At 38.1% G+C, this 23,472-nt stretch overlaps 1 protein-coding gene across 1 annotated transcript in view; it reads left to right on the plus strand.

The window, feature by feature from the left end:
* The window catches only part of NELL2 (neural EGFL like 2), a 492,411-nt gene that overhangs the window by 357,378 nt on the left and 111,561 nt on the right, over nt 1–23,472 (plus strand). Inside the window, exons 15-16 of the mRNA XM_060165069.1 lie at nt 17,120–17,242; nt 20,008–20,103. Coding sequence (XP_060021052.1) covers nt 17,120–17,242; nt 20,008–20,103 — 219 coding nt within the window. The remainder of the gene's footprint in view (nt 1–17,119; nt 17,243–20,007; nt 20,104–23,472) is intronic.

Genomic DNA, 23,472 nt, shown 5'->3' on the forward strand with positions numbered 1-23,472 from the left:
CATAGACTGGCTGAATGGATACAAAAACAAGACCTGTATATATGCTGTCTACAAGAGACCTACTTCAGACGTAGGACACATACAGACTGAAAGTGAGGAGATGGAAAAAGATATTCCATGCAAATGGAAACCAAAAGAAAGCTGGAGTAGCAATTCTCATATCAGACAAAATAGACTTTAAAATAAAGACTATTACAAGAGACAGAGAAGGACACTACATAATGATCAAGGCACCAATCCAAGAAGAAGATATAACACATAAATATTTATGCACCCAACATAAGAGTACCTCAATACATAAGGAAAATGCTAACAGCCATAAAAGGGGAAATCCACAGCAACACTATGATAGTAGGGGACTTTAACACCCCACTTTCATCAATGGACAGATCATCCATAATGAAAATAAATATGGAAACACAAGCTTTAAATGATACATTAAACAAGATGGACTTTATTGATATTTATAGGACATCCCATCCAAAAACAACAGAATACACTTTCTTCTCAAGTGCTCATGGAACATTCTCCAGGATAGATCATATCTTGGGTCACAAATCAAGCCTTGGTAAATTTAAGAAAATTGAAATCATACCAAGTATCTATTCTGACCACAATGCTATAGGACTAGATATGAATTACAGGAAAAAATCTGTAAAAAATGCAAACACATGGAGGCTAAACAATACACTACTAAATAACCAAGAGATCACTGAAGAAATCAAAGAGGAAATCAAAAAATACCTAGAAACAAATTACAGTGAAAACACAACGACCCAAAACCTATGGGATGCAGCAAAAGCAGTTCTAAGAGGGAAGCTTAAAGCAATACAATCCTACCTCAAGAAACAAGAAACATCTCAAATAAACAACCTAACCTTACACTTAAATCAGTTAGAGAAAGAAGAACAAAAAATCCCCAAAGTTAGCAGAAGGAAAGAGATAATAAAGATCAGATTAGAAATACATGAAAAAGCAATGAAACAAATGATAGCAAAGATCAATAAATTAAAAGCTTATTCTTTCAGAAGATGAACAAAATTGATAAACCATTAGCCAGACTCATCAAGAAAAAAAGGGAGAAAACTCAAAACAATAGAATTAGAAATGAAAAAGGAGAAGTAACAACTTACACTGCAGAAATACAAAGGATCATGAGAGATTACTACAAGCAACTACATGCCCCAAGTAATATCAAACAGCGAAATCTCTCCCAGAGATTTCCATCTCAATGCTAAGACCCAGTTCCACTCAATGACCAACAAGCTACAGTGCTGGTACACCCTATGCCAAACAACTAGCAAGACAGGAACACAACCCCACCCATTAGGAGAGAGGCTGCCTAAAATAATAATAAGGTCACAGACACCCCAAAACACACCACCAGATGCGGTCCTGCCCACCAGAAAAACAAGATCCAGCCTCATCCACCAGAACACAGGCACCAGTCCCCTCCACCAGGAAGCCTACACAACCCACTGTACCAAACTTAGCCGCTGGGGACAGACACCAAAAACAAAGGGAACTACGAACCTGCAGCCTGTGAAAAGGAGACCATAAATGCAGTAAGTGAAGCTAAATGAGAAGACAGAGAAACACACAGCATATGAAGGAGCAAGGTAAAAACCCACCAGACCAAACAAATGAAGAGGAAATAGGCAGTCTACCTGAAAAATAATTCAGAGCAATGATAGTAAAGATGATCCAAAATCTTGGAAATAGAATGGAGAAAATAAAAGAAACAATTAACAGGGCTCTAGAAGAACTAAAGAGCAAACAAACAATGATGAACAATACAATAAATGAAATTAAGAATTCTCTAGAAGTAATCAATAGCAGAATAACTGAGGCAGAAGAATGGATAAGTGACCTGAAATATAAAATAGAGGAAATAACTACTGCAGAGCAGAATAAAGAAAAAAGAATGAAAAGAATAGAGGACAGTCTTAGAGACCTCTGGGAAAACATTAAATGCTCCAACCTTTGAATTATAGGGGTTCCAGAAGAAGGAGAGAAAAAGAAATGGACTGAGAAAATATTTGAAGAGATTATAGTTGAAAACTTCCCTAATATGGGAAAGGAAATAGTCAAGTCCAGGAAGCACAGAAAGTCCCATACAGGATAAATCCAAGGAGAAACATGCCAAGACACATACTAATCAAACTATCAAAAGTTAAATACAGACACAAAATATTAAAAGCAGCAAGGGTAAAACAACAAAAAACATACAAGGGAATCCCCATAAGGTTAACAGCTGATCTTTCAGCAGGAACCTTGCAAGCCAGAACGGAGAGGCAGGACATATTTAAAGTAATGAAAGGGAAAAATCTAAAACCAAGATTACTCTACCCAGCAAGGATCTCATTCAGATTTGATGGAGAAATTAAAACCTTTACAGACAAAAAGAGGCTTAAAGAATTCAGCACCACCAAACCAGCTTTACAACAAATGCTAAAGGAACTTCTCGAGGCAGGAAACAAAAGAGAAGGAAAAGACCTACAATAACAAACCCAAAACAATTAAGAAACTCATAATAGGAACATATATATTGATAAATACCTTAAACGTAAGTGGATTAAAAGCTCCAACCAAAAGACATAGACTGGCTGAATGGATACAAAAACAAGAGCTATATATATGCTGTCTATGAGAGACCCACTTCAGACCTAGGGACACATACAGACTGAAAGTGAGGGGATGGAAAAAAATATTCCATGCAAATGGAAACCAAAAGAAAGCTGGAGTAGCAATTCTCATAGCAGACGAAATAGACTTTAAAATAAAGAATGTTACAAGAGACAAGCAAGGACACTACATAGTGATCAAGGGATCAAGCCAAGAAGAAGATATTACAATTGTAGATACTTATGCACCCAGCATAGGAGCACCTCAATACATAAGGAAAATGCTAACATCCATATAAGGAGAAATCAACAGTAATACAAGTGTAGTAGGGGACTTTAACACCCCACTTTCACCAATGGACAGATCATCCATAATGAAAATAAATAAGGAAACACAAGCTTTAAATGATACATTAAACAGGATGGACTTGATTGATATTTACAGGACGTTCCATCCAAAACAACTGAATACACTTTCTTCTCAGGTGCTCATGGAACATTCTACAGGACGGATTGTATATTGGGTCACAAATCAAGCCTTGGTAAATTTAAGAAAATTGAAATCGTTTCAAGTATCTTTTCAGACCACAAGGCTATGAGACTACATATCAGTTATAGGAAAAAATCTGTAAAAAATACAAACACATGGAGGCTAAACAATACACTAGTAAATAACCAACAGATCACTGAAGAAATCAAACAGGAAATCAAAAAATACTTAGAAACAAATGACAATGAAAACACGACAACAACACGACAAGGATGCAGCAAAAGCAGTTCTAAGAGGGAAGCTTAAAGCAATACAATCCTACCTCAAGAAACAAGAAACATCTCAAATAAACAACCTAACTGTACATCTAAGGCAATTTGAGAAAGAAGAACAAAAAAATCCCAAAGTTAGCAGAAGGAAAGATCATAAAGATCAGATCCAAAATAAATGAAGAAAACAATAGCAAAGATCAAAAAAACTAAAAGCTTGTTCTTGGAGAAGATGAACAAAATTGATAAACCATTAGCCAGACTCATCAATAAAAAAATGGAGAAGACTCAAATCAATAGAATTAGAAATGAAAAAGGAGAAGTAACAACTGACACTGCAGAAATACAAAGGATAATGAGAGATTACTACAAGCAACTACATACCAATAAAATGGACAACCTGGAAGAAGTGGACAAATTCTTAGAAAAGCACAAACTTCCGAGACTGAACCAGGAAGAAATAGAAAATATAAGTAGACCAATCACAAGCATTGAAATTGAGACTGTGATTTAAAATCTTCGAACAACCAAAGCCCACAACCAGATGGCTTCACAGGCTAATTCTATCAAACATTTAGAGAAGAGGTAACACCTATCCACCTCAAACTTTTCCAAAATATAGCAGAGGGAGGAACACTCCCGAATCATTCTATGAGGCCACCATCACCCTGATACCAAAACCAGACAAAGATGTCACAAAGAAAGAAAACTACAGGCCAATGTCACTGATGAACATAGATGCAAAAATCCTCAACAAAATACTAGAAAACAGAACCCAACAACACATTAAAAGGATCATACACCATGATCAAGTGTGGTTTATCCCAGGAATGCAAGGATTCTTCAATATAAGCAAATCAATCAATGTGACACACATATTAACAAACTGAAGGAGAAGAACCATATGATCATCTCAGTAGATGCAGAAAAAGCTTCTGACAAAATTCAACACCAGTTTATGACAAAAACCCTCCAGAAAGTAGGCATAGAGGGAATTTACCTAAATATAATAAAGGCCATATATGACAAACCCACAGCCAACATCATTCTCAATGGTGAAAAACTGAAACCATTTCTCTAAGATCAGGAACAAGACATGGTTGTCCACTCTCACCAGTATTATTCAACATAGTTTTGGAAGCTTTAGCCACAGAAATCAGAGCAGAATTAGAAATAAAATGAATCCGAATTGGAAAAGAAGAAGTAAAGATGTCACTGTTTGCAGATGACATGATACTATACATAGAGAATCCTAAAGATGCCACCAGAAAACTACTAGAGCTAATCAAGGAATTTGGTAAAGTAGCAGGATACAAAATTAATGCACAGAAATCTCTTTCATTCCTATACACTAATGTTGAAAAATCTGAAAGAGAAATTAAGGAAACACTGCCAGTTACTACTGCAACAAAAAGAATAAAATACCTAGGAATAAACCTACCTAAAGAGTCAAAAGACCTGTATGCACAAAACTATAAGACACTCATGAAAGAAATTAAAGATGTTACAAACAGAGAGATATGCCATGTTCTTGGATTGGAAGAATCAACATTGTGAAAATGACTATAGTACCCAAAGCAATCTACAGATTCAGTGCAATCCCTATCAAACTACCAATGGCATTTCTCACAGAACCAGAACAAAAAATTTCACAATTTGTATGGAAACACAAAAGACCTCGATTAGCCAAAGCAATCTTGAGAAAGAAAAACAGAGCTGGAGGAATCAGGCTCCTGGACTGGTACTGGGACAAAAAACAGAAATATAGATCAATGGAACAGGATAGAAAGCCCAGAGATAAACCCATGCACATATGGTCACTTTATTTTCGATAAAGGAGGCAAGAATATACAATGGAGAAAACACAGCCTCTTCAATAAGTGGTGCTGGGAGAACTGGACAGCTACATGTTAAAGAATGAAATTAGAACACTTCCTAACAGCATACACAAAAATAAACTCAAAATGGATTAAAGACCTAAATTTAAGGCCAGAGACTATCAAACTCTTAGAGGAAAACATAGGCAGAACACTCTATGACATAAATCACAGCAAGATCCTTTTTGACCCACCTCCTAGAGAAATGGAAATAAAAATAAACGAATGGGACCTAATGAAACGTAAAAGCTTTTGCACAGCAAAGGAAACCATAAACAAGATGAAAATACAACCCTCAGAATGGGAGAAAATATTTGTAAATGAAGCAGGTGACAAAGGATTAATCTCCAAAATTACAAGCAACTCATGGAGCTCAATATCTAAAAAACAAACAACTCAATCCAAAAATAGGCAGAAGACCTAAATAGACATTTATCTAAAGAAGATATACAGATTACCAACAAACACAGGAAAGGATACTCAACCTCACTAATCATTAGAGAAATGCAAATCAAAACTTCAATGAGGTATCACCTCACACTGGTCAGAATGGCCATCATTGAAAAATCTAGAAACAATAAATGCTGGAGAGGGTGTGGAGAAAAGGCAACCCTCTTGCATTGTTGGTGGGAATGTAAATTGATACCGCCACTATGGAGAACAGTATGGAGGTTCCGTAAACAACTAAAAATAGAACTACCATACGACCGAGCAATCCCACTTCTGGGCATATACCCTGAGAAAACCATACTTCAAAAAGAGTCATGTACCACAGTGTTCACTGCAGCACTATTTAGAATAGTCAGGACATGGAAGCAACCTAAGTGTCCATCAACAGGTGAATGGATAAAGAAGATGTGGCCCATATGTACAATGGAATATTACTCAGCCATAAAAAGAAGCAAAACTGAGTTATTTGTAGTGAGGTGGATGGACCTATAGAGTCTGTCATACAGAGTGAAGTAAGTCAGAAAGAGAAATACAAATACCATATGCTAACACATATATATGGAATCTAAAAGACAAAAAAAAAGATTCTGAAGAACCTAGAGGCAGGACAGGAATAAAGGTGCAGACGTAGAGAATGGACTTGAGGACACGGGGAGGGGGAAGGGTAAGCTGGGATGAAGTGAGAGAGTGGCATGGACTTATATACACTACCGAATGTAAAATAGCTAGTAGGAATCAGACAGAGAGATCAGCTCGGTATTTTGTGACCACCTAGAGGGATGGGATAAGGAGGGTGGGAGGGAGATGCAAAAGGGAGGAGATATGGGGATAATTGTATATGTGTAGCGGATTCACTTTGTTATAAAGCAGAAACAAACACAACATTGTAAAGCAATTATACCCTAATAAAGATGTTAAAAAAATAGTAATTAAGGTAAGATTTGACAGCTAGCAAAAGGCAGAGCTGGGATCTGAACTGAGGTACGCTGACTCCAAAGTCCTTACTCTTAATACTACTATTGTGGCTTTTAAATGCTGTGATGGAGTTAAGCACGAGGCTCCATGGGTCCTAAGGGGCTCAGCTAAATTAGACTGATGGAGTTTTAAGGAAGGTTTTCTGAAGAAAGAATCATTGTTTGATCTGAGTGGGAGGTGAGTAGGAGAGGTAGACAAAGAAAGTGGGGAAGGACCTTTGGGGCAAAAAGCAAGGATGCATGTGTGAAATATACAGGGATTGTCTGGTATGATCCTTGGCCTTTAGTAGAATCTCAATTAATGTCATCATTACTAAGTAGCTGCCATGGGGGAGTTATAAATGATGCAGTATGGTAAGAGCAAAATGTCATAATGAAAGTCTTAACGAGTAGGCGGTGCCTTGATGGCTAGTTAAAACAATGGGATGTCACTAGAAAAATTGAGAAGAAGAGAATGGGGGAGAGATAGACAATATCAGTTTTTATTTGAAAAGTCATTCTGGTAATGCTTTGGAAACGTACAAAACTGGGGGCAGCGTTGTCATAATGAGACTAGCGCAGTAATCCAAAGGAGATATCTCGTGCCCAAATATGGGCAGCTGCAGAGCAGTGGGTATGGAGATGGGGGATGGGGATGAGAATTGCCAAGGAAGTAGAATCCGGATGAATTGGTCCCTGGATGCAGTGAGTGGGAGGAAGTGCAGAGAGGTCTGTGGTGACTCCCAGATTCCTGGTTTGGGAGGAAGAAAGGCTTATTGGTACACGTAGCTACAGATTCAGCTGTGGGTGGGGAAACCTGAGGATGTTCTTTCCTGATGACCTGGTGGTTTTCTGTGAAGTTGTTGGGAGGTTATGTGCCAAGAGTGAGGGAATGTGAATGGGGCAGGCATTTTAAGAGAAAGCAGCAAAGCTGCTGAGGGGAATGGAAGAGAAAGCAGGGGATGTACAAAATTGTCACTACAGGATACATACCTTGAACAGTTTGCATTAGCAGATCTCTGACTGTTTTACATGTTAGAGACGTACATTATGGTGATTGATTCACTCATTAACAAACAGTCACTGGAGATCAATTTTGTGCCAGTCATTTTGTTGGATGTTGGGGGCGATTGATGAATTAGACCCAAGGCTTTAGCATCTAGGTGGTTATCTGACAGATTTGGGGTGGGGAATTTTTGCTTGGTTTCTTGTCACTGTCAGTAGAGTAAATTCAATTTCCTAATATGATCTTTGCTTTTATATTTTAACTTCTCAATTCTATTTTCTTCTTTTCCATAAAAACCAAATCAAACCAAACTAAAACAGGAATAACAGAATCCCTAAAGAAGCCCTCTTATTTCTATTCAACTCACCACCATCTTCCCAGTCACCCACATTTGAAACTTGAGCTATTTTTAATACCTTTCTTTCTTTTGACTCAAAAATAGATTCACTGTGGGGTGCATTAGTTCTGTGTTTAAATCTGTCCGTCTTTCTCCATCACTGTGGTCCATTCTATTGCAGGCTCTCTTTTCAACACAGTTTCATTCCACAAAACATAGGAACTGGGCTGTGTAAAATGAGCAAGACATGATTGCTGCCTTAAAGGGATTTGAATCTTATGATCTGGGGGGATAGCTTCTCAGCTCTTCTTCCTATGTCCTTGTAGTGCTTCCTTATGCTGTGCAGGTGCATTACCCAACACAGTGCTGGGCGGATAATAAGCGCTCAGTTTCCGTCTATTTGCTTTCTTCCATTTCCACTTGCCCTCCTCCTCCCCTTCCTCTTCCTTATCCCTTTGTTTTGCCTCTCAGTGTTGCACAGACTCTTTTCTCAACTCTCAGTAATGATCTAACTCTGATTCAAAAGGAGAAGAATAAAAGGAAGAAAGAAGGATTAAGGAGAGAGAGGGAGGCTGGCTTGCTAACACGGGACTCCTACTTTGTCAAGGAAAGTTAGCCTCTTCTCATCTGCATATTACAGTTAATTTCCCTAAAAATCAACTTTAATTTTATCATTCCACCTTTTATTGCACAGGGGGAAGTGGCTATTTGTTGCCCACCAGATAAAATCACGCTGTATTCCTGACCTGTTCACACTGTTCCTTACTGTCCTGTCAGTCATCACCTATGCCAGCTCAACCGCTGAATAGCCCTACCGTACCCCATGCTTTTGTCTTTTGCACGCATGCTCTCTCCATATGGAATACTTGTTCCCATCTTTATCCTTTTCCTGTTAAAACCCTTCCTATCTTTTAAGACTCACTTTTTTGGCCTATTTGTTATAGGACACTTTCCCAGGATTATGGGAATACCACTCAGTCGATCTTCATCTCTTCGTCTTTAAGCCTTTTGAAATCTTTGTTTATAGGTTGTAGTTGTTTCAAACATTGAAGGCTCTTGGCCTTGTCACTTCCTAGCTGTGTGATCTTGGGCAAGATGCGTCCTTGCTCTGGGAAAGCTCTCTATTCCTATTTGTAAAATAAGAGTCATAATAGTACTGACCTAAAAAGGTTTTTGTGAAGGCTGAAGGGGGTAATGCATATAAAACACTTAGTGCAAGTCTTTATAGCATGTAGTAAGCACTTAAAAATTAGCTATTGTCATTATTACTGTTATTTTCTCTCTTACAGCACTAAACAATGGCTGCAGTATGTCACAGTTATTATCTATTCACATCACCCATCCTGTAATAGTTCAAAAGTTTCTTGAGGTCACAAATCCCATTTTGATGCATCTTTGCCTCTTCCGGAGCACTAGAGTCACACAGCAGAAGTTTCATAAATGTGTGTTGAAAGAACAAATGAAAACTATCTGACTGATGGTTAAAAGTATTTTGTTGCCCTACAATGTGTTCAGACAAAGCTTATTTCCTGAAAGACCAAATAGGACAAAGCAAGATTTTGCCATAAAAATAGAATTTGAATTACTTTGTGAAATTACTGTAAGGGTAGAGAGGAAATTTGAGTGTGCTTTGGTTGTTAAGATTCTTGATCAAATAGGGATTAGGCAAGGAGGCTGAACATACAGTGGAAAGACTAGAAGAAAATAAACCAAGCATGTCGGAGGAAGGAAATCTGAACAAATTCCGAGTTGCTGAACAAACTGAAGAATAACAAGGAGTCAGTATTGAATTGGTGTGGTCAATGAACAGGAAACTTGAGTAGTGAACAAGAAATGCTTGGGTGTTAAAAATGAGTTTTAGTGGGTTTGCTGCTGTTGTAGACATTGAGCAAGTTTAAAGTATAATTTCTTATAGTTACTTGAATAGTGTTAAAAGTAAAAGTAGATTTCTGTTAAAATGACATTGTACTAAATAGATTTTTCTCTGTAATGTAAAGTGAGTAAATAAGGTAACCATAAGAAACAAAATGAACAGCTTTGGGTAAGCATGATAGAGGTTTCTTTTTCCTTAATATAACCATTGAAAGTTATTTCAGTGAAGTTTTGGAAACCAGAAAAATGTCCAAAATGTATTTGATTTCAGAGAAGATTATGAAGAGAGCAAATTCTGTGAGACATTTAGGTTTTGCAAATTGAAATAGAGGACATCGTCTGGCTAATAACGACAAAATGAATTTTCCCACTGAAGTAGATAATAAGATGAGAAAGTAACTAATAGTTGTTGAGTGTCTATGATTTGCCAGGGTGCTTACATTCATCATTGAAGTTTATTCTTTGTAACAGTTCCCTAACATAGGTCTTAATTTTTTCATTTTGAACTTAGAAAGATCAGCTAACTTTCACACGGCCACTGAGAACTTAGGATAAAATAGCATCTCAAAGCCTGTCTGGAAAGCGTATGTATCACACTGCCTCCCTGCTATTGCTTATTAAAATAGTACATAATTTTCTCATAGTTCTACTTTGTCTTCGTATTTACTTAGGGCCCTAGTACAGAACAGCTGATGGAGGATATTTTAAGCTAATGAATTGTAACGATCATCCTTACGAAGCAGTAATCATGAGGACAAATGTTTTGATTTCAGGAATGTGTCTTGCTGGTGGCAGTGAGCACAATATTGTTCTTCACATACCAGACCAGGAAGGAGGGGTAAGAAGGAAGGAAGGAATTCCAGTCCTTTCCAATAAACCCCCAAACTATCTAGTAATCGTTGAGTTGTAATAGAGAACATTCTTTATTTTCAGTTTGTACTCACTTTGAAAAGACCTGCCATAGAATAATTATCTTGTGAATGTACTAAGGAACTGTGGTTAAGTCCAAAGAGTTGTTTCATTTGAGAAATAGAGATGGCATATATTATCTGGCATATATTATCTGGCATATATTATATAGAGATGGCATATATTATCACCATTGTCATCATTCTTTTCAGAGTAAATTAAGAGGTCTCATTTGCAGACCCATGGGCTGTCTTGTTCTGAAGCTCTTCACAGGCCATACACATAACTACACACTGACTTTGGTGGGGACACATGTGAGTGAAACTCATGGATGAACTGCTGCAAACCTCATGGATATGTTAAGGCAAGCAATCTGGTCTCTGGAAATATAAGAGGAAAATAACCAAGCACCTCTTCACTTTTGAGATAAACCACCCATCTAAGCATCCAGTTTGATGGTTATCAATAAACTAGGATTATTACACTTCCATTGGCTTCCTTGCTCCAAGACTTATTCAGTCTTAAGCCTGAGGGAGCTTAACCTCAGGTTAAGACCTGAGGTAGATTGTCACTAGGTTTAGAGCCATATCCTGCTACATTCTAAGAGACAATCTGCTCACTGTAAATTTATATTCCAGGAAACACTTTGGTCAGGGAAAGTGAAACAGTTTTCTTTGTGGAACTTACCCCTGTATGTTGTGATAGCTGCTGTTTTCCCAACATTTCTAGATTTGGAAAGGAAAGTAGAAGATGCAGCATAGACAATATAATTCTTGTGACTGGAGAAATCTATCAGAGGAAAAGAAATTCTCTGAGGGTATTGGGCCAGCTATGAAGCTATAGTACATTCTGTTACCAGAAGAGTGGAATTTGCTGTGTAAAAGTGTCAACCCAAGGATCTAGTATATTGCTGGGGGATATAAAACAGAATTCTCGAGAAGCAGTGGACAGTGTTACTAGGGCCTGACCACTGGTATCAGAGGAGAGAACTCTTGGACATTGGAGTTATCTGGTTGCCAAACTACATTACGGTTGAGTTTCCAGAGATTTTTAAGCTGGGGGAATTAGTGCTGGAGTCCAAGTTCTGTGAGCTGGTTACTTTGTTTTTCAGGTGTTTGTACTTGACCATATTGATATCTTCCTTTTCTTTTGAAAACGTCTCTCAACTGTGTGGAAATGTGGATTTTAGTATGAACAGAAATTACCTGAGTGCTTTGCCCTAGGAGTTCTATAATTTTTAATAAGGCTCCTATAAGGTTAAAAGATACTAGAAAATACAATAAAGAGATGATAACTTCCTAATTGTGAAACATTAGAAGACTTGTAATGTGTAAACCTTCAAAACCTCTGGATAATTACAAAAAAGAACACTAGGTTAAAAAAATAGATCAGGGAAAACCTACGCATTAAATGTCAGGAGGCCCTATTGCATAGCAATCAATAACCTAGCCTTTGGAGTCAGATGTTGTGATGCACAGCTCTACCACCTACCAAGCTGTGTGATCTCAGGCGAGATGCTTAGCTTCTATAAGCCAAGTTTAATTTTCTGAAAAATAATGTTTCCTAATTAATATGAGGATTAAATGAGATAGTGTATATTACAAAGTATGTGGTATGCAAGCACTGAACTAGAACTAGGATTATTACAAGTCATTCAGGGTCAGTCAAATTTGTAAGAGACTCAAGATTCCAAAAACAAAAGAAGCAAAGTACGTAAATGCTGTTTCAGCTTGGAACCCGCCTCTTCCCCACACATGCATAAAGAATATCCATACCAAATGCTCTGCTCTCCATGAAGTCAGGCTTGCATTCCCACCTGACCCAACTAGAAATGACTCCCTCCCTTGATCTCTATGACCTTTTAAAACAGAGATTACTTCCTTGCTTCAGCATTTCTCATAATGAAGCCATGTGCTAAAGGCACTTGTGTTCTTGTCTTATCTCCCCAACTAAACTATAAGCTTTGTGAGGATAGCTACTATCTATAATCATACTTTTAATCCTGAAAAGATCCTAAAACACAATAGACATTGAAGAAAATTGTATTTAATTGAAATGTACATATATTTAAATTACTTTTCACTCCTCTTTTCTGTATCATAGTATCATAGTGAAATTTTGTATCATAGTGAAATTCTTGAATAGAACATGTGCTATGTGTATTGCATGTCTATGCTGAAATCATAGTGAGAAAAGCTATATGAATTTTAGAATGGCTGTCTTGTCTCTAGATAGTACATTCATTCTGGAAACAGCTCAATATGAACACCAATTTTAAAATCCAATTTGAATCCAACTCTATGTCATTCTGACTGATGATCTGTTGGGTGTTGAGTCTTAAAATGATTTTAGATACATTAACTTAAACAGGTTAGGAGTTAATCAGTGAAACTGAAGTATTATTATATGTAACAGCTGCATTTAGATAAATTCAAATGTGTATACTATTACTTTATTTTCATAGAGGAATTTTACTATACTGACCCTTGTCACTGGTATGAAATCAGTTTTACATAGTATGTAAAGATGCAGAGCATACAAAATATGGCACTCAGGACAAATCTTTGCTAGCTATCACTGTAACATTATCTATTCTGTATATAAGGTACTGTAATAATTGACACCCATACTACTTTTGTTTAGAACTGTTGAGGGGTGATGTTTTCTTTCTATAACTTTTTTCCTTTTCCATTTTATTTAAATTTAAAATTCATAGGTACAAAAGTGTTTAAATTTCGATTAAAATTATTATATGCTAATATTTTTAAAGAAAAGAAAAAGAAAGGGGTGCATTCAGTTTCAATCCCAACTGTTGTTTGGACTGTCATGTCACATGAACAGTGACATTTTATCTGAGGATATGAAGATAGCATTGGATCTTATGGATTGGATATTCTGAACATCAGATCTGATGTGTCTCCTTTTCAATATATGTGAAATAAAACTTAGAAGTCATTCACAGTTATATCCTGACATGCTCTTGTCAAACACTGGAATGTTTGAATGATTTAAATTCTGTCTTAATATTTTCCTCCTTATTTTATTTAATTTTATGTATTATATGTTAAAAATGTTGAAGGAAGTATTAAAAATGGATAGGCTGACTGGTGGGTTGGTGGTGGAGTCCTTAGGGGTATGTCAGTCAGGGAAGCAGTAAGAAGTTGACATTTGACCAAAAGTCGATATGGAGCAGCAATAATTAACTATTTATTGAGATGACCTTATATAGAATATTTGCTCCTTGCTTCATTCACATTCTCTTTTTTAAAGGGCTGTCAAAGTTAGTTCTGTGAGATTACAGTACAGGCATTTTAAAAGGCTTTTCTTAAGATCACAGTTTAGTTGATAATTGTGAGTATAACCAACTTTATTTTAAGTAGTTTGAAAAAAATTAAAGTGACAATATAAAAGAATTAATACTTTCTGTTTTCAGAATATGTCCTGCTATCTTAATTAATAGTTGAAATATCCCAAACCAAATAAAACACCACCATAGTAAAATCAGTAAAAAAACAGCTTAGGTTTCGGTAGCTTTCCATTTGGTGTCTAGTCTCCAATTGAACAAATTGGGATTGACTTGAATGATAACGGTACAGGAAGTACGTCCTTTGGCTGCGTTGGGTCTTCTTTGGTGCGTGCGGGCTTTCTCTAGTTGCGGCAAGCAGGGGACACTCTTCGTTGCAGTGCATGGGCTTCTCATTGCGGTGGCTTCTTTTGTTGCAGAGCACGGGCTCTAGGCACACGGGCCTCAGTAGTTGTGGCTCAAAGGCTCTAGAGTGCAGGCTCAGTAGTTGTGGCGCACGGGCTTAGTTGCTCCGCGGCATGTGGGATCTTCCCGGACCAGGGCTCGAACCTGTGTCCCCTGCATTGGCAGGCAGATTCTTAACCACTGCACCACCAGGGAAGTCCCTGGTCACTCATTCTTTCAGTCATTTATTCAAGACACTTTCTTTGAATGTTGAAATGAAATACAAAGAAAAATATAAAATTCTTCTCCAAAAATTCACACTCCCAGGTGGGGCATGAAAATAGAGAACCAACGAGAAGTAGACACTTAGGATAAAATATAGTAAAACAGCCTTGTATCTGGTGCTAGGGAAAACAGACAGAAGCCGCAGCTCTGTGGGAGGGGGAGAGAAAGGTGTTTTCACAGAAGACATGCCATTTTAGTGTAATCTTTAAAAGTATTAAGGGTTTTCCAGGAGAATCCATGGGGCAGGCTTTGCAGCCAGAGGGAACAATATATGTACAGGTGCATGCCAGTGCATTTAAAAACCTGAAAATTGTCTTCACCCGTGAGTTGCTTAGAAGCCACTTATTCATTTCAGTGGCCGCCGAGAGTAAAGGACAAACCAGATTCCAGGTTGTGTAATTAGTTAACATTTGTTGAACATTATACTGGTTGCTAAACTGAATCTTGTTAGGCCCTTCCTCTACCCAGTGAGTACCGTCTAATTAAGAGGGCAACCAAGGCGGGATGAAAACAACATCAAATCAATCAGCAGCTGTCTTTAAAGGGCCCCACGGCTGTCTGTATAGAGATTTATAGATTAACTGCAGCACTTTGAATTGCAGTGGGAAGAAAATTGGCAGCAGCTGCAAACTTCACAGTGTGGCTTTATTTTGCTTCAGGCAGCTGAACTCAGAAGTAGGTGGGCTACCCATTCTGGTCCCTCCAATATTTAATAGTGTCCAAGGGTATCCCCAATAGGACACCCATGTGTAATCCAGCCATTTCCTAAGCTATCATCAATATGCATGAATTTATTAAAAACTCTGAAATATTCTGATTCTAGATAATAAAGGTGGAATTTTATACAATTTGGGGAAATTCAGCCAGGAATTTGGAGAATATCTATTTGTGTAATTCTAAAACCTTAGTGATTGAAATCTGTCTGAAAGGTAATTGGGAACAATCTTTATAGATTTTATTATAGGCCTATAGCTAAAACTATCATAACTTTGTGCTTGCGTAACACAGGACATAGAATCATGAAATGTTAATCTTTATTTTTTAAAAATAAAACAAAGAGCATTCTATTTTAGTATTATAGTTAAGTGATTTTAGTCTAATCTCAACTACGTATGTCAAAGGCAATTTTTTTTTCAAAAGTACAGGTACAGTACTATTATGTTGTCTAGAATAATATATACGTAGATACATATTGTTTGGAATGCAAAAAGTTCTAAAGTGAAAAAGCAATATTTCTTTTTGCTTTGATTATTTATATCATAGTGAATTAATGGCTCGATCAATGTAAGTGTATTAAAATATATATTTAATTTTAGACCTAAATACTATTTATGTAAGAGACTGGGTAATAAGTAGTGAGGCTGTAGGGATTTTAGATGGCTGAACTAACTTGTATGCATTTCCTCACTTGTATTTCATTTCCTACTCATCTTGATTTCAATGTTAGATCTGTTTTCTTTCTCACATTTACTGTATTTATTCCTCACACTTATATTTTTGCTAACACTGAGCTAGCATTCTGAAGTTGCCTAATATTTCCATGAACTTGGTCAGGCTACTGAAGCACTCTGAGCCACCACTGACACATCTTTAAAATGGTGATAATGACTTTGGTTCTGCCTCTCTCACAGCGGGACTGTGAGAATCAAATGATTCAGTGCTTTTGAAAGTGTCAAGTTACACACAGTTAAAGGAGGTATATTGATTGTATATCTCAGAGTTTGCATTTGCACATATTATAAAGGCAAATTTTAGTCTTTTTTAATAAAACTGTGGTACTTCCTTTGCAGAAAGAGGGAACTTACTAAGAAACTCAGATATTCCCCCAGCAGTTTGCACGTGTATCTTTATGCCTGCAAGTGTGAATGTAGATGCTAACTGCATCTAATTCCACAGGGCTTCAAGTCCATTATCCTGCAGGTCAGGATTCATGGAGCAATACAGTTACACATCCTTTCCTATCACCCTTTCCATGCTACAGGAAAAAGTTAGGTAGCAGACTTATATCATGAGATAATTCCCCAAATATTAACCGCTGAGACTGTAAACAGCTGGCTCTGGGATCTACTTCTGAGAATTAATCCCCATCCTTCCCTCTCCTCTCCTTCTATTCCTTGCTACTATTGGTGGGCCTTGTATCCAAATCCTTTTGTGTTTAAGGTTTGTGGATGTGTACACTGTGTATGTACTTCAAGAGGAGTATACAGTACTTCAAAATACAAGCTCTTCTTTAATAGGTAATTTGTGTATGTCTGTGTTGGAAAGAAATAGCATACAATAACAAAGATGAAGGTGCAATTTAAAGCACAGTCGTTTTGAAAATCTGTCTTCGAGTAACAAAAACGTATCCTCATTTCAGAACATGATGAGTGTGTCACAAATCAGCACAACTGTGATGAAAATGCTTTATGCTTCAATACTGTCGGAGGACACAACTGCGTTTGCAAGCCAGGCTATACCGGGAATGGAACTACGTGCAAAGGTAAAAGATTTAAGTGCTGGCACCTCTTCCATTAGGGATAATGCAATCCGTCTCTCCCTCCCTCCACCCTTTCTCATCACTGTTACCTGCCTTCTGGGTACATCCCACAGACATTGAGAACTTTGAAGTGTAGCTCATGGGCTTCCTCTTGGATTACGTCAGTGTTTAAATGGCCAAACTGTTCAACAACTCTGATTTGATGCTCCATGACCTCAACCACAGTGGTTTCCACCTCTATTCCTCCCTAGTGGAATCATAGCCATAATCACGTCCTGGGCATTTTTGTACAGAACTACTCCACTCTAGAAATCTAAACTTTAGCTTTTTATTATCTAACCCCACGTCCTTCTGCTTCCAGTTTGCCCACTCTGTTCTTTCCACAGTTTTTCATCTTTAATCTCTCTGACCTGTCCTTTTCATCCAGATTCCCAGTCTCCTCCCAGGTTCCGATATTTCTTTTTGAGTCCAAACATTACAGCTGTATTTTTTTCGGCAGCCCTATCAACCCATGTTTCACTACCATGATCCACTGTGAAATATCTATGTGGGGTCAGTCTGAGAGCTCTTCTTCTCTGCTCTCTCTCTCTTGAGCTAAATACTAATTAACTGGGAATTTTAGATTTCTATGTGTTATCATTTCCCATTTTGCCTGGTTTGTCATTACCAGTCAATAATTCTCAGGTTTTCATTTCCATCAGCGGATATTCCGGCTGTAGTCCACCACCATCCCATTAATTCACTCTTTTATCCATGCCCTCATTTTCCTTCATCAGATGAGCTTCCCTCCCACTTCGAAAGGAAAACGGAGGTTCTATTCTGGAAACTCCGCCAACTTCCATAGGATAAAGCCCATATTCCTTATTACCTCATATAGATTTATTTATCATTTGTCTAATTCAGGCATTTTAAGCTTCAAAACTGGTCCATTCCTCAAATGTACTGTGTTCATTATCCTGGAGTTTACCAAAATTAATTTTCTTCGTTACATGTATATGGGAGACAGGAGATAACAAGGAATTGTTACTAATGCCGTGTCCTTTGGTCATGACTTTCAGACCTGGTCTACAGTCATACAGTGGATGCAGATAGGGAGGGGCCAGAGGATTACTCTGTCAAAGTCTATGGAAATCTGTAGTTTAGAGCATTGTAAAGGCCTGCGCATTTGGGAGTCTAAATCCCACAAAGATTTCCTCAGAAACTGGATGGATCCTGAGGAAAGCTAGACTTTCAAGTCCATAGATGGTATAAATGCACGCTTAGGACTTCCCCAAAGCATCTGGATGTTCAGAGAGTTAAGATTTCATCTGGGAGCCCAACAGCTTCTCATTCTTATTTGCATTTGACTCTCACTCCTTATTAATGTGAAAAATAAAGTTTATAGCGTAAAGAATTCTTGAAGCCATGAGAAAATGCAGACAGATAATTCTTATCTTTGAAGGAAGGAGAACTTTCCAGTGTCTATAAATTTCTTCTGGAAATTAGGACTATAGGTTGCCTGAGTAAAGACTCTCTGTTCCTGTGTGTGTCTCTGCTGGGAACGTCAAAAGCTGAGAGAGAAGTAGTTTAGCTGTAGGATTTGAATCACTGAGTCCTATTCTCTATCAAGAGGCTGCAACCTTGCAAATTACTCCAAGAAGGATACACACATGGTCTGGTGGGTGTACCCTTTCTTTTCATGAGGCTTCAATTCCTAATCTCTTTGCAAGTTCTTGGTGACTAGGTATTGTTTTTGCCTAGGATGAAGACAGATTAAGACCTAGAACCAAAGAAGCCAAATGGCCTCTTTGGGCCCCTTCCTTTAACTCAGTAGCAGAATCTCAGATTTCTACAGTTTCCCACTCTGAGTAAGTACATCCTAACTAATTAGAGGAAGCACATGCCTGAAAACTAGAGCAAAAGCTTTTGCCCCAGGCATGGAACAGGCTGATGGAGTTCATCCACAACAGGCCTTGCCAGGCTGAGGGAACAGCCTTTGCCTTACAGAGTCAAAGAATAAGCTGAAGTGGAAACAGAAGTTTCTGAGGGTACTCCATCCTGCCCATCTTGTTTTTCTCACCTTTTCTGAGGGCGGCGCATCTCAAAAGATCACGCTTGCAGCGGCTCAGAGCTTGGCTTCTTTTTCTACTCACAGAAGAACTCCCCTCACTCACACACCCACTCTAACACAACAGGCTATGCAGTGCCTTTGCCCTTGATCCTGGATCCTGACCTATCCTTGGCAGAGGGATTCAAGACCCTTCTTGAAGACTCCTTTATGAAATTCTCATTATTGGCTAACTCATCACCAGGAATGATTTAGAACTTTTAGAAGGTTGGGGCACTTCTCTAGTTTTTTGACAGTTTGGACAGTGTGTAGAATGATCAGAGCCACATAGGATTCAATTATTTCTTATTTCCGTATCTTATTCTTTAGGTGGTGGTTTCTTCCTTAAGAAGATGCCTAGGATAGCTGCCATTTTTTTTAGATTTAATTTCAAGCTGGATTGCTACAATGAGGTGCAATACTACTTCTGATTCCTGTTTTGTAAGGCTACTGTTTTTTGTTAAAAGAAAGCTCAGTATTTTCTTTTACAGGTGAAATACTTAACATTGGAAAGAGTACTATTCTACAAATTGTGTTGAAGTTTCTTACCTATATGGAAAGTATTATTTGAATATGAAATTATAATAGCATTTATATCAAAGGCAATAAAGAAAAGCTAGTTTGGAGTATCTTGAACCACTTCCTTCTAAAGTGCTAAAATTATGTATCTGAATTATTTTAGCGTTTTGCAAAGATGGCTGTAGGAACGGAGGAGCTTGCATTGCCGCTAATGTGTGTGCCTGCCCACAAGGCTTCACCGGGCCCAGCTGTGAAACGGGTAAGAATATCATACCATCTTCTAGAAGATGAAGTTTTACGCCCATGTATAAAGGAACCCGAGAGGAAAATAATGTTTCAAGTGGGCTTTCAAAGCATGGCACTTGCTATTAACACAGAAGCTTAGGAGGCAGGAGGTGGGAAGTTTCAGTGAGGCGTCGTCACTGGGCGTTTGCCCAAAGTGACTCTAAGGAGGTTTTGCAACTATTATAACTAGAAGTATATTGAACTTTTTCAGAAAAATATGTTGGATTACCCAGGATTTTATGACTTCATAGTTCACTTTACTCATTTGGAGCCCAGTTTTCCCGGAATCTATATGCCCATATTAAAGCATAGGATTCACGCTTATGGCCAGCTCACTTCCTGGGACACACTACTTCCTGCCTCCACATTTGAGAATTTTTAATACATTTTTACCTGGTCCATTTAATATTGTTTCATTGTTGTCTGTTTACAAAGTGTTTAAAGTTTTCTACCCCTTAATTATTCCTCATCCAAGTCTGTCCTGAACTTACTCTTTCTGATAGATACTAATACTAGAAATTTTAAAAATATTAAAAAATATATATATGTGTAGTCTATATATAGCTTATGACTGAAAGTAAGATGTTTTGTCCATTGAAAACACACCTTGAGAATTTAAAAAGTGCCTTGAGTATTAGCCCCTAATTAAAATCATATCAGTAGTAGTTTTGGTTTCTTTGGGTTAAGTGGGTTCTAACAGCAGATGACCTCACAAAGTCTGATTATTCTCCCTAAGAGAAAGCTGCTGCCACCAGTGATTAGTGGTTACCACGTCCTCTTGCTTTCCGTAAATCTCAGTGCAGTAGATGCAGTGAATGTCCTGTCTCCATCCCACCTGCAGTCATCGGGTTTAATAAATACACTGATCAGAATGTGAGACAGAAAATGCTCTGGTCCGTTTGAGAAGTGAAAAGTTTACTGAATAAGTACTGCCACTGAGCACAGAAGGACGCTCACAAAAGGATCACTACATCCTTTCTTTCTGCAAGTACCTCTAAGTGGTGCTTTTCAAACTTCGGTGACTAACTGGTTACAAAGGTCTCTAACAGAAAATGCCTAGTGGCTATCTTTGATATGTGGGCCTCTTTCTTAAGGAGATCATTTCCAAAATCAAGAGTTCCAAAGCTCATCGTGCATGTGAATCACCCATAGAGCTTGTTAACTTGATAAAAAAATACAGATTTCTGATAATTAACTATCATAGGATTTAGTAAATCAATATCAGGTACTTCCAGTGCAGTGGTTCTACAATGTTTCTATCCCATGATCTCCAGTAGTACCCACACACGCATCAAGGTACACTAACAAGGTGTACATTCAGACCTATGGTAACTATGTTTCCTGAATACAGTATTTTATGCTGTTTCTGGTACGAAGTCTGGATACTGAAATAGTGGCTTTTTCAGGGAATTTCAGTGGTGTGCAATTTTGAAATAAAGGCTGTCCCAGAAAATCTGGGATGAATAATGGTCATGCTCAATCCTGCGTATCATTTCCCCACTAAAAAAAAATTATATGGAGAGATTGTGAAAGTGTGGAATGGCAGAAGATTAATCTGAGCAATGAATATTTAGCTTTCTCTGTGTAGTTATCCTTGATCTTTCAGTCTGTAAGAGGACAAACACAAAATGCCAAGGGCTTTGAGAAAAATGTACATTTAAAATCTAGTTTTACTCTTTCCTTGTTATGTGGCCTTGGGCAAGGTGCATAACTTCTGTGTCTTTTACCCTGTGTACGTCACCTTACTCTTCACAGGTCTCCTCGAAGATAGGTATTATCTTGGAGGTATTATCCATTTACAAACAAAAATATTGGGTTCATCATGATTTAATTTTTCTAACATCAGAGAGCTAGCAGCTGAATACTAAGGTCTTTCTACTCTCAAATCCAGGTTTTTATCTATATAATTGCTTTTCAAAGTTTCTTCTGAAGTCACTCTAATGACAGAGGAGAGAGAATGCCTCCTATCTGGGAAAATGTAATACCAACACTTGCCTTAAGGCATCTGTCCCAATTATTGCTCCAGGTTAGATCCCAATTCCTCACCTCCCAACACCACCATTTTTGTTGATGTAGTTATAAATAGAAGGTGTGCCCTTTAAAAAAATACCTTCGGATGAGAAGAGACTCATTTGAAATAATTTATTCACCCATTTATTCAACAGATGTTTAATTAGGATCTGTTATATGCTGAGCACTGATCTAGAAACAGGATATAGCAGTGAACAAAACTGAGGCCCTGTCTGCATGGAAATTATGGTGTAGTGGAACAGAGGGACTATAAACAGGAAAATAAATGTCAGGTAACAATAGGTACTGTAGGGCTTCCCTGGTGGTGCAGTGGTTGGGAGTCCGCCTGCCGATGCAGGGGACACGGGTTCATGCCCCGGTCCGGGAAGATCCCACATGCCGCGGAGCGGCTGGGCCTGTGAGCCATGGCCGCTGAGCCTGCGCGTCCGGAGCCTGTATTCCGCAACGGGAGGGGCCACGACAGTGAGAAGCCCGCGTACCGGAAAAAAAAAAAAAAAAAAGGTACTGTAAAGAAAACTAAAGCAGATAGTATAAAATTATTTTATTAACCTCTGGACCTTACATATGATGGGTATTATTATGATTATTGATATTTACTTTATTAATAAAGGTAACTAACCTCAGCTTCTGTATCAAGTCCCAAAATTTCAGTGGTAAATATAAAAGGTGTATTGCTCATTCACATCTCAGTTTATGTTGAATGCGGTATTGAGGAGAGAGTTGAGGGGGATTGGGGTTCCTCAAACTAGGGGCCCTGGCTATTGCCATTTAGTGAAGAAGCCATACCCAGTACATGACCTCTAAAACTGCTAGAGAAGAGGACCACAGAGAAAGCACGGAAAATGCACACCTAGCGTTACTGCCTCAGGTCAGAAGTGTCCCTTCCCGTCACATACCGTTGGTAAGATCTAACCACATGGATTCAAGGGGTTAAGAAAGTGTAGCTGAGCTGAATGTCCAGGAAGATGAAACTGGTTTGGTGAGCATCAGGCCAGTCTTTTGCCATATCTGCTGTCTGTCATTGCTAGTGCAATTTACTCAAAGCAATCAAAACATTTTCTACATTTCCCTGATGTCGTCAGGACAAGGAACTCTGAGTTACTTCCTTTTTCGATCACTGCCATATTTATCCTCATCCCCCTGGCAGGGAGTCTCACCTTGGAATTCCTGGACCCCTGTAGGTCTATGGATGGGCTTTGGGGTCCATGAATTCCCTGAGTATCTGTGCACGTGTACATTCTGCTGCAGGGAGAACCCGGGCTCTTAAAGATTTCATATGTGTTATATGATTTCCAAATAGTTAAGAACCTCT

Source organism: Lagenorhynchus albirostris, chromosome 11 (genome assembly GCF_949774975.1).
Source record: "Lagenorhynchus albirostris chromosome 11, mLagAlb1.1, whole genome shotgun sequence".
NCBI classification, from domain to species: domain Eukaryota; kingdom Metazoa; phylum Chordata; class Mammalia; order Artiodactyla; family Delphinidae; genus Lagenorhynchus; species Lagenorhynchus albirostris.